A 12,296-nucleotide genomic window follows, 5' to 3' on the forward strand; every position below is an offset into this window, starting at 1 on the left:
AAAAGTGGTAGGGGTGTGCCGCGGGCGAGACAAAAAACGGGGGCCTTGGAGCGGGCTTATTGTAAAAAGGAGGGTCCTCGGAACGGGCTTCGGAACTACAATTTTGTGAAAACGGGGGTCCTTGGAACGGATCGCCATGCAGCGTGCGAGTACGTGCGTATGTACCCCTATGGAACGGGCATGCGTGCATGATGCAGCTATACCATAGACGAGCTATACGCGGCCTCCGCTGGGTGCGCTAGCGCAGAGACGATGGTCGGACAGCGCTCGGCGGCCGCTTTTCACCAAAATTGCAGCAGATCAATGCGACCGGAACGGCGTAACGAAAAATATGCGAAGCTTTGGAGCGGATTTCTTTCTTTTTTTTTTCTCGATAAGAACAAAGTGCTATGCCTTGGAGCGGCTTTCTTTGTTTTTTGTCTCGATAAGACAAAAATGCTATGCCTCGGAACGAAAATTTGAGTGTGAAAATGGGGGTCCCCTCCGCGGCACATACCCACTATGCATTATATACATGCCCGACCCACAAACCGATAATTGGGTTCACGAACTGACTTTCTTTTCTTTAATGATTCAGCAGGGTTGAATGAGCCATAATAAGTGGCTGATCCAGGATCTGTTAAGGCAAGTGAATATCTAGGGGCTCACTTTGTCTTTTAAAAACTTTGTTGATAAACACAACAAAGGTCACAGGTCACCACATTTTCTGATTTGAGTGGTAACGGAGTGGGGGGGGGGGGGGGGGGGCTACATCGACAACTTATTGAAGGTGAAACATAATTACTGATGAATAGAACACGTACATTCTCCTGCTATAGCATTTCGTTGAAAAAGAAAATAGGAATATAAGCCTATAAGCCTATATATCAAAACTCCTTGGTTTTATGAACATGAAAGCGAATCGTCCGTGTTTCAATTTCCTTGAACGTCTAGTCACATCAATTGAGTCTGTTATATCATGTATATTGTTTAACATATCCAATTCTTTAGAACAACATGTATTGGCTTCAATTATAACAAAATAATTCCAAAAGTTAATGCTTTGTATGCAAGTATCTTCTTGAACATGACTGTGTAGTGTAGTTTAAGAAAGAAACTCATATGAATACTAAAACGATGTGAATTTTAATCCCATGCTTTGTTCCTACTCAACATCCCACCATGATAATGCAACAAACGAGGGGCGGCGCTATATGGGGGGGGGGGGGGGGGTGGGAGGTGTCAAGTAGTGGGGAAAACAAGCAAAATAATAGGCAGGGGGAGGGTACACCATCATACCCATAGTAAAGTGTCTGATGTGTACCGTGTTAAATGGATGGTCCGGGCTGAAAGTATTTATAGCTTAATATATAGAGTAGAATTCATTGAGCAAAATGCCAAAAATTTCATCAAAATCGGATAACAAATAACAAAGTTATTGAATTTTAAAGTTTAGCAATATTTTGTGAAAACAGTCGTCATGAATATTCATTAGGTGGGCTGATGATGTCACATCCCCACTTGTTCTTTTGTATTTTATTGTATGAAATTAGGTTTATTCAAATTTTCTCCTTCAAGAACTAGAAAAATTGGATTGACAACTGATTTAATGCATTAGATATTTATTGCTGCAACTTATTTCATTATAAGGGAGACATATTATTCACACAAGTATGAAATAATGAAAAAATTATGATTTTATGTAATAACATAAGAAAACGGAGTTTCTTTCTTAAACTACACTTCAACAGTCATGTTCAAGAAGATAAGGGGGTAAGGGTGGGTTTCACGGTGAAATATCGCAATCACACCCATTTTGATCAGTCGATGCGATCTAGTTCACTCTCAAGTAAAATCTAGGATTTCCTCCCTAGCAACCACATATGGTAATTCCCCTAGCAACCACGGATAATAACAAGGGATTTTTAGGTCAAGGCTGTCTGGTAGAGTTTCGGGGAAAGAGGTGATTTAAAGGGTATTACGATTAGTAAAGTAAGGTAAATACGATGATAATGGATAATCTATTAACAATGAAATATATAAATGTATTAAATTGAACCTATGCCAAAAAGTGTTACAAAAACTAATTTGTTAAGACCTAAAACCTACATAAAAATGAAAGCATAATTTTTTACAGGAAGCTCTAAACTACAAATTTAAACAAATTTCTAGGACAAAATAAAACAAAAAAAACGCATGTTGATTGTGATGTGAATAGAAAAACAAGAATACATTTGACGGTGTCAGCGCTCTTGAAATTATTGTTTAATATTGTATTTTTTATTATGAAACAAATAAAACATAAGTTTTGAATGAAAATGATTGTGTATCTACGGAAAGTATTATCAACACTTTCTGGGAAATCAGCAATCTGTGGCCTTTTGTTTTCTTTGTAGCTGTTTTGATATTTCAAGGTGCTGATTTTGAAAGGCAAAGTCCACCCCAACAAAGATGATTTGAATGAATAGATGACAATCATAAAATATAGCAATGGAATTTTTTTAATTAAAACGGATATAAAAATATTAAAACATTTTACAGTTTTTCCTACCTTTACGAAACAGTTATGCAGAAAGGGCGGCATGCAATGAGAGAACTAATTACGTCACAAACATACTTTAAATTGTGATTATCTTAATGTTTTCCTACAATCATGAAAAATACATTTCGATTCCACCTTTATTAGAACTGATAATGAATCAAGTTTTTTTCTCATAAAATTTACAAAAATCGTTTATTACAAGGATTGAATAAAAAAATTGTGTATGACATCATCTTTCTCAGCTGCATCACACTGTTTTGAGCATAGACTGATTTATGAAATGAAACAAAGATGCATAACGTTATTATTTCACATTTTGATGTGATCTTAAGTGTTAAGCTTGCTCAATTTGTCTCTATCTATTCAAATCAAATTATTGTTGGGTTTAACGTTACCTTTAAGTTGAGCTCATGTGTTGAATAATGATCCACGTCAATCATGTTGAATTACCATCACTTTTGTTTTCTCAGCGAAGACAAACAATCCTTTGGCAGTGTCATACTTATCGTTCAATATAAGAATTGAAATTGTCCTTAGTAAGTCTAATGTAGTTTGACTACACTATGGGATAGTTAAGATATAGTTGGAGGATATTTGGCAAGATATAGAGGTCAAGAGACAAATCTTCTCTTGGCAGAAACCCAGGGAATCATGCGTATAACCCTATAGAGTTAAAACACAACATCTGATTTGAGAACACACCTTACTCGACAAGAGATAAGGGAAACAGAACACTTCCTTGGTTGCCATACCCATCCTGGGATAGTGACAAGGCTAAGGGTTTACAAGGTACTCAAACTTATTCTTCGTCCTTTCAGGAATTGTACTGTAACATTTCCTTTGACTTTGCTTCATTAATTTAAATAAGCTCAATTTCAGGAGTAATTAATACAGAGCTGCTGCTTTCTGAGCAACATTTATTAATTTGCTAAATCAATTTGAAATTATTCATGACAAAGGCTTCATTTATTACTTGTTACATTCTAAAGCAGTATTATACATTTACTTGATTTGAACACTGATCTAAAATGAAGCAGATATTAAAAAAAAACAATTGAAAAGAAATATCGTTGGCTTACAGTTTAGGATGAAAGTATAATCGATACCGCGATTTGACCATAAACTGTTATACAGAATACTGTCAGAGGGCGTTAATCGTATTTTCATTATGTCGCGGACTTAATATATTCTTATTTCGCCGTCTGTAACCTGAATAAATATAAAGGAAACTTAGGATAAAAATCATTCAAATAATGAGGCAACACTCCGTTCCCATTGTGGCCTCAACGGACTGATCATATTCATAGTGAAGACCGAAATAAAGAAATCAATCATGTCATTTAAACGTGATGAATGCATTTAGCATTTTATTGATTTATAAGAATACGAACAAATATATACAAAACAAAACTTAATTCATACATCTTTGTAATCCATAATAATTGAACATTCAAATATTGTGCAATAAACATTATGATTCTTCGATTTAAAACATTTTGACATGTTACAATTAAACATAAATATCAGAGTGCAAATAGAAAAACATGTACCTAATAAATCCAAAAGTTATTTATTTTTCATAATGAACGGAAAATTTATCCTTCTTGGCCAAATTTTGATCACTAACTATACTAATGCAACCATGCGTTCATGATGACAGTCTCCTGCGTTCACAAATTATTCTAATTATTGTATTAAAAAAATCCCATATACCAGTATTCTTTTTCAAATTGCAATTGAAATGTTTATATTATGTATTTGTACTTTAATACTTTATCACTTTGTAACATGTTACTGAACGCAGAAATAAATCGAATCAACCAAACGATCGTGATCACATGTCAATTTCTACGTTGCATTCAATTGATTATCGATGTATCTAATGTGGGAATGATTATCCCCTCTCTCTAATTTGATTGCAAAAGAAGTATAAAAAATCATATTAAAATGTAACAATAAGTCTGACTCATAAAACTAGACAAGTCATAGTAATAAAATCTCAAATATACACACTGTAAAATGTCAAGGAACCAGTACTAATATCGTAATTGGTCCAATATTCAATCAGCTTTCATGGAGAGTTCAATATAATGCTTATCTTCCGAGTTGAAAACAAACGAACGTTGTCTTATACACATATGGAACAAAGTTATTGTTGAAATTTGATTGAAGAAAATATCCAGAAAAAGTTGAAGGAATTCTTTAAAAGTTATTTGTTATAATTCTCCTTACTTTCATTTTAAAGTTGTTACTCCAAGCCATTTGAAGTAAGTACACTGCGATTGAAAGTTTTCTTTTGTAATTTTTTAAAAAATCTGTAGTTGTATCGGCCTAGTGCGACAAGGCCAAACTAGCACGTAAGTTATTTTTCGAATACAATTTACATTTATGCCATATTTATCATAATATAACTTCTCTATGACTTGTTTCATTATAACCTGTAAATATGTGAAATTCTTGGTAAAAGAAATAAATAAATGAAAATCAAATTCATCAACTCACTCTTTGTATCCTAGGTTGCGGTGATGAATGTGTTTTGCTATAGGACCGTATTGGTGCCCCCATAAATGTAACTTTATCAGTTATTTCATGGTGGAAAACAATGCTTCCAATATTATATTATTTTCTTAATTCCACAACAAACTGAGAACAAAATATCAGCATATAAACAACTTTGATAAATACATTTGCCCCTTTACCTTTAATGATTGGGAAAATTCCAATCAAGTAATTATACTTTTGGAGACATTTACAGGCTCATAGTCTGGGAATGCATGCATCTAAAACACATATATTTTGTTTGCAATATTTCTGCACCTTTCTTCATTGTACCGATGCGGAAAGAAAACTATCTCTCAATTGCTCCCTCTATTGGTTAAAAAGGACAGGTGTGCAAACTGATGTGACTGCAAAACACAACCAATAAACCTTATTATCCCTAGCACAAATACAGGGGCTGCCGAAGCGGGGGGGGGGGGGGGGGTGGGCTTCATCCCCCACTTTTTTCCAAAACCGTGTACAAAAAACGTAAAAATTACCATGATTGTGATTTTTTGTATGATTAGCCCCCCCCCCCCCACTTTCGGCTCAGCCCCCCACTTTGAAAACCGTTCCGCGGCCCCTGAAATAGACTGGAATTCGTTCCTGGTATCACGGAGAGAAACTTGACAAAATATCACATAGTATTTTGTAAACAAGGGATATATTAGAGCACCATTTATGACAAATACAACGTTCCATTAATATTGATTAAAAATGCATGATGCTTTTAGCATCGATCGATCGATGACATGTCATTGGAAATAATATCATCAATTTTGTCGGTCTGAAATCGATTTCGTTGGTGGGATTGTGGTATCATTTACCCTTATCTGATTTCCAAAATTCCGAAATTTAATTTCCAGAAGCTCAATTCAAGCATTAAAAAAATAATGCAATCAATATCAATAATAAAAGCAATTTAAATATATCAAGGCCTACTTATGGCTTGAAAGTAATATTTCATCAAAAAAATCCTGTGTGGTGACAATGACAGGCTAATTTTCCAAAGTGTCATGTTGGATTAATATTTACATTCTATTTCTTTTTTTTCATGTTGTACATATAATCCATGACCGTTGATCATCTATTTACATTCAATAAGACCAAGAGCAAATAGCATTTAAGAAAAATCTTTGTCTGAATGTGTTTATGTATGATCGTATTTTACACACTTGTATTTTTCAGATACAAGGAGTTGATATTCTCCATCCGACAAGACCACATTTTCATGGGTATATTATATACCCCCGCTCATCGAATCTTGGTTTATTTGCAAAAAATGCCTTTACTTTCTCCACTCCCTGGGGAGCATTCCAAGAACTTTCATAATCATACAGCATCCATAGCTTGATCTAAATCTACATCATCGAGGTATGACACCATATTAACACCAAGATTCTGTAACATCATCCTTTCCATCTCAATTCCATACTGTCTACCTTGTTCGCTATGGATCAAAGCAGCTAAGCTAGTTGATCCTGGGGATACATCACCATCATCATCTTCTAATGAATCCATTCTTCTCTTATGATAATAACCACAAGGCATATGTATCATCATCTCCCTTGAGGAGCGTAAAGGGGGTGGTGGCTGCTGGTGGTGGTGGTGGTATGCGGTGGGATGAGGGTGCATCTCCATAATGTGTTGGTATCCCCTACACTCCCGGCTTGTACCGGGTGTGTTAGGATCCATGGGCGAAGCAGGGCGGTTGATATCTCGAAGGGCAAGACGCATTGAGCTAGCATCTAGTTTAGGTGGTCGATCGTCTAGCTGTTCAAGTTCAGCTGTCTCCATCTCAATAGCTTGGTTTACCCTTCCTTCTGAGCTGCTTTCTATAATAACAAAGATGGCAATGCATATCATAATTTAAGTACTTCGATTGTGAATATTTGTGCCAAAGATTGGAAAACTTCTCATCCCAGTTCCCAGTTCTGAAAAAACCATCAAGCTATTGTTCTTTTAATATACTTGTGGGTGTCATCAAGTTTTTTTTTAAATTAATATTTGTATTTTGCTTTTGGTACACTATTCAAGCTAGCATAGAGAGAGAGAGAGAGAGCTTAAACAATTAAAGATAAATCAAACTGTCTTTTGATGTAATCATACAATTTAGGAGGACTCAAGACTATGATGAACCGTGTTTTAATTGTTTTTTTAATTTGATTTCGGTGGGACCGTTTGGTAAGTACAATAAAGGTTGATGTCATTATGCTTTGGTTTGAGTGATTTAAAGTTGGATTGATGCCCGTGTTTTAATTGAAGAAACTTTCTGATATATATATATATATATATTTTTTTTTTTTTACAGAGAAATTTATGAAAATCTCTTTCACAAGAGCATTTGGAGAAAAAATTTAGAAGCTAGAATGCAAACCAACCTCTCTGGCTGTCGGTCCTGCTACTCCTTTCATCTGTTCTGAATCTACTGTAGAGTATAGGTGGGTACCTCTTAGTGAAGACATGGTATAAACCTAGATACAGTAATCCAGACAGACCAACTACGAAAGCTGAGGCACGGAATAAATTACGACTTCCAAACCGATCATAAACCAGTCCTCCTAATAATGTTCCTAGACCCTTTCCTGCAGGAAATAAGATTTAATAAGGAAAGAAAAGAGAGGAGATTTAAAATAGAAAAAGAAAGTTCACCCTCAAGAATATTGGGGCCTACATCATTTTACGGGCTTGTATATCAAACAAGAAAACAAATCTTAAAAAATAAGATTAGCAATTATGAAACGTAAAAAAAAATAAAAAAATATGTAAATATAATTTTGATTGGATTCCTAATGAGATAAAGATAAAGAATCACGTTCCCTTCTATTATAAAACAACAACAACAACAACTAAAATACATCAACAATAAGCCCTTTAAGAACCACATTTTCCCATCTGTCGTGTTTAATCATAAAAGAATATATATTCTGTTTTAGAAAGAGCCTCTCAAAATTATTTTCATACCCTAAAATTATATCTGAATACTATAGCCTTTTATAGGCCTAAGGCATCTTTCACAATCTAAGTTAACAGACACACACAGAGGGTGACCTATGCTTTAATTCATTGGAGCATTCAACATGATGTATCGCGTTATCTTTTCAGTTCCCTTGTGATTTATATATAATACATTGATATCAAGTGATAGGTGTAAACGAGAATATATATTTATCAAGTCAGTGTATAAGAGTCCAGTGCAATCCCATCAAGTAAGGATTTTCATCCTATAGTCATAACTATAGCCTGATTGTTATACACTATCTTTATCCCGTATTAAAAAAATCTATAGTCCATATTCGTGAAATATATTTCTTAAAAAAATATTATTGTCTACATTTGTCATATTTTTTTTACAGTCAGCTAATTGATTACATGTTTTGAGTGGAAAACCAATAGGTCTACCATTTAACACTAGTAATTCCTATTTTCGCTGTTCATACAAATCCTTAATTTCTGAATGGTTCGATAATTCAATAACCTCGCCCCCCTCATATAATACAATTCGATTTGACATGTAGAATGATCGTTATCTGAAGTAGATTGTAAAGTACTATTTTACATCGCTATTAACTTAGTACATATTCAAAATCTGTGTAATATAATACATTGGTTTATCAATGTAATTTGCTTCTGCTATATTTGTAATTATTTATCAATAAAGTTAATGAATATACTGAATTTCATAAATGTGTTATCATCAGCAGTATATAGTAATATATACTTCACCTTTACATGGCTATGTAGCTTTTATTTACTTTCCGTCTGAAAATAATAGAGATCACTGCGCAAGTCATTGTGCCATATAATGCTGACCTGAAGTGAGATTCTATCAAAAGTTTAATGATAATATCTTGTTTTACAGTACACTGAAAGCAATTCCTATTTGTATATTTTCACTATATATTCATATTTCTTATAATTTAGCCCCCATTATACTGTTACAATCATGGCAGTGTCCCCCCTTTTTTATTTATGTCTTTTATTAATTCAAATGCAATCACATGCACTATCACAAATAATCAAGGCAAATTGTGCTTGATTCCCTTTTTATTTTTTCAATTTCATTACGTACATTTTAGCATAGATTGAATGTGTAACTCGTTAGTGGGAATTAATGGTCAAATCTAATTTATATTACATTGCTTACAAACTGCATTCATTTTGAGATTTCACTGCATGATGATAGGGAATTTGGTAAGGAAAAATTTGGCAAGCAAAAAAAAAGTTATTGCTCCCAAATCTCCGTCATTTGGGAGCAATAAAATCTTTCTTGTCAACCTGATTTCAAGGAGGTACTGCCTATGGTAAATAACACACGCAGCATCCCCTGAAAAATCATGGGGGGGGGGGGTACCCCCACCACCCTTGCCTCCCAGGGCAATGCACTAGAATAAATATATTATTCCCATAACTATGTTGAGAACTAAATATTATTCTATTGCCAGTTTGTCACTTTTCCTCATTTTTGTCTTTATTTTGAACCACCAGCAGTCTGACAATAATATTTTCATATATTATCACATAACACCATTTTTTATTTAGAAACAGATAGAATATTTTGGCCTAATATTGACGCATTATGTACCGATTACAATATAACTACTTGAAGTATATATTCCAAGATATGCAGTATAAAGGATTTAAAAATACATTTTTAAATCTAAAAATAATTAGCACTATTGTGAAACATACCAAATCCCATATGAACGCTGGTGAAGACTGCTTGCAGTGTTAAGGCCAGACCTGGTGGTGCGTTCTGATTGGCATAGGATGTACAAGCGGCCCAAGATAACCCATAGGTGATTCCATGTAAAAGCTCAAAAGGTATGACTGCCCAGGGATTGCTGATTAGGGAGTATCCTAAGAAACGTACAGTATAGCAGAATAATGAGAAGCAGAGAGCTCCTATATGACCAGTGAAGCGTATAACACGGTTAGATAAAAACAAGAAGGGTATCTCTGCAATACAGGTGATAGTAAGTGTCAATCCCATCAGGGTATGAGATGCTTCAAGTTCTTGAAGATACAGGAAGAGGAATGTTCCAATGACTCCAAAACCCATCCCTAGGATACAGACTGTCACCAGGAATCCTAGGATCTCGGGTTTGCGGATGAGTCTTGGTATCCTTTGGCACTGTGCTTTGATTGAAGTCTGTAAAGGGAAGACGATAAAAGTTGCAAATACCACCGCGGCCAGCATGAAGGCGAGGAATAGATAGAATGCAGGATCAAAATGTGCTAGGCTCTTGGATGAATTCCTTGCGTAGTGGTCAATGAGAATACCAGAGATAAGAGAAAAGGCGCCCCATCCGAAAGCACCCCAGATACGCTGCTTACCAAAGTCATCATGTTTTTGTTGCAGTAATTCCATTGTCGTTGAGTGAAGTATTGGGGAGGTGGTGCATTGGAACGTCCTGCTAAACAATATCAAAATGAGCAAGAGAAAAAACGTGGAGAGGAAAGTTGAATCACCATGATCTCTTTCACTTCCTTCAGGTTCGTACTCATGGCAGTGACATGAGAATGAATGCTGTGTTGCATCACTAATATTCAGGTAAGAGACAAGCGAAATATTAAAAGACGTTGAATTCGTCAAAGGATTTCCGTTACTTCTTGAACACCATACATCAGCTTCGTTGTACCTTATATCATCTGACTGTTTTTGGTATATAACTGGTTCACATTGGTAACAAGATGAACCACTTTCCTGAGAAAAAGAATCATACGCTTCTCCACTATCATTACATCCACTAGTTCTGTTGACACTGACCATCTCTTGTTGAAGGAAACACAGAGTTTGTAAACAAGATTCCTCTCTCATCGCTGACGTAGAGTTGTCTTCTACCGTGCCCCTATTTTTCTCACATGATAAACTGTCATTGAGTGCTCTACAAACACTGTAACAGATACCGATCCTTGCACCACTGTCATCCTCTAATTGCACTGTCGGTGAAATCTCATTCAAGTACGGTGGAAATTCTGTTACATCCATTGGATGCAAAAGGTCTGAAGTCCTAAGACTGGGCACATCTTGATCGACAGGTAACTGTGTGGTGATGTTATGATATGCCCCTATTCTCATAGAAGATGGAACAAAAAAGGTCCCAAACAGGAATACTGTGGCACCCCCTATGGCTGTAATGAGCACGGCTCTATGGGTGTTAAAGCTATCAGCAATGCTTCCCCATAAGTGTGTAAAGATGAGGGCTAGGAGTGGTTCCAGACCTCTGATTAAACCGATCTGTGTCGCTGAAAGACCAAGTTGACTCATGTATAAAGGCAAGTATGGTACCAAGCTAGCCAAACCTAGAAGACAACGGGGAAACAATAAATAGTAATACCATTTATCCATTACATTAACATGGTGATCTAATATATATATATATATATATATATATATATATATATATATATATATATATAAATGTGTGACATTATACATGTACAACAGCTTTGGCAACTCTTTTATTTTAATATTTTGTTAAATAAATGGATGAAGAGAACAATGGTAGGCGTAGCTTAAATCAAGGTTCCCCAGAGCTATCTGCCTTTTTGGAAATATTGGTAATGCCGAAAAAATGTCTCTGCCGGGAATCGAACCCGGGCCCCCAGCTTTGAACGCCGGTGCCTTAACCACTAGACCACAGAGACGGGTTAGTGGCTAGGGCGACCCCGATCCGATTGACCATCAGATAGACAGATCTTCGACACTATACCAATTATAATTTCCTTTGTCGGGTGTAGGTGGGTTTTGAACAATGACAAGCCGCCATGCCTCAGCTGGATCAAAGCTACATTGCTTTGATACAGTACACGTATAGGGGAAAGTATACAAATGTGTGACATTATACATGTACAACAGCTTTGGCAACTCTTTTATTTTAATATTTTAAAATATCGAAGATCTGTCTATCTGATGGTCAATCGGATCGGGGTCGCCCTAGCCACTAACCCGTCTCTGTGGTCTAGTGGTTAAGGCACCGGCGTTCAAAGCTGGGGGCCCGGGTTCGATTCCCGGCAGAGACATTTTTTCGGCATTACCAATATTTCCAAAAAGGCAGATAGCTCTGGGGAACCTTGATTTAAGCTACGCCTACCATTGTTCTCTTCATCCATTTATTTAACAAAATATTAAAATAAAAGAGTTGCCAAAGCTGTTGTACATGTATAATGTCACACATTTGTATACTTTCCCCTATACGTGTACTGTATCAAAGCAATGTAGCTTTGATCCAGC

General features: G+C 35.6%; 1 protein-coding gene across 1 annotated transcript; it reads right to left on the bottom strand.

The window, feature by feature from the left end:
• Positions 1–3,863: 3,863 nt before the first annotated feature.
• LOC129260181 (major facilitator superfamily domain-containing protein 6-A-like) lies at positions 3,864–11,360 on the bottom strand. Its single transcript, XM_054898209.2, has 3 exons — positions 9,752–11,360; positions 7,441–7,644; positions 3,864–6,894 (listed from the first exon to the last, which is right to left on the bottom strand). The coding sequence occupies exons 1-3, from the start codon at positions 11,328–11,330 to the stop codon at positions 6,392–6,394; spliced, it is 2,286 nt and encodes a 761-aa protein (XP_054754184.2). The 5' UTR covers positions 11,331–11,360; the 3' UTR covers positions 3,864–6,391.
• Between the last annotated feature and the right edge of the window lie 936 nt (positions 11,361–12,296).

Source organism: Lytechinus pictus, unplaced genomic scaffold (genome assembly GCF_037042905.1).
Source record: "Lytechinus pictus isolate F3 Inbred unplaced genomic scaffold, Lp3.0 scaffold_19, whole genome shotgun sequence".
Lineage (NCBI taxonomy): Eukaryota > Metazoa > Echinodermata > Echinoidea > Temnopleuroida > Toxopneustidae > Lytechinus > Lytechinus pictus.

Excerpts from the sequence above, each read along its gene's own strand:
- LOC129260181 (XM_054898209.2), bottom strand. The coding sequence starts at position 11,330 with ATGAGTCAACTTGGTCTTTCAGCGACACAGATCGGTTTAATCAGAGGT. Across the intron at positions 7,645-9,751 it reads CAGCGTTCATATGGGATTTG|GAAAGGGTCTAGGAACATTA; the intron begins GTATGTTTCACA and ends TATTTCCTGCAG. Across the intron at positions 6,895-7,440 it reads CAGGACCGACAGCCAGAGAG|AAAGCAGCTCAGAAGGAAGG; the intron begins GTTGGTTTGCAT and ends TTGTTATTATAG.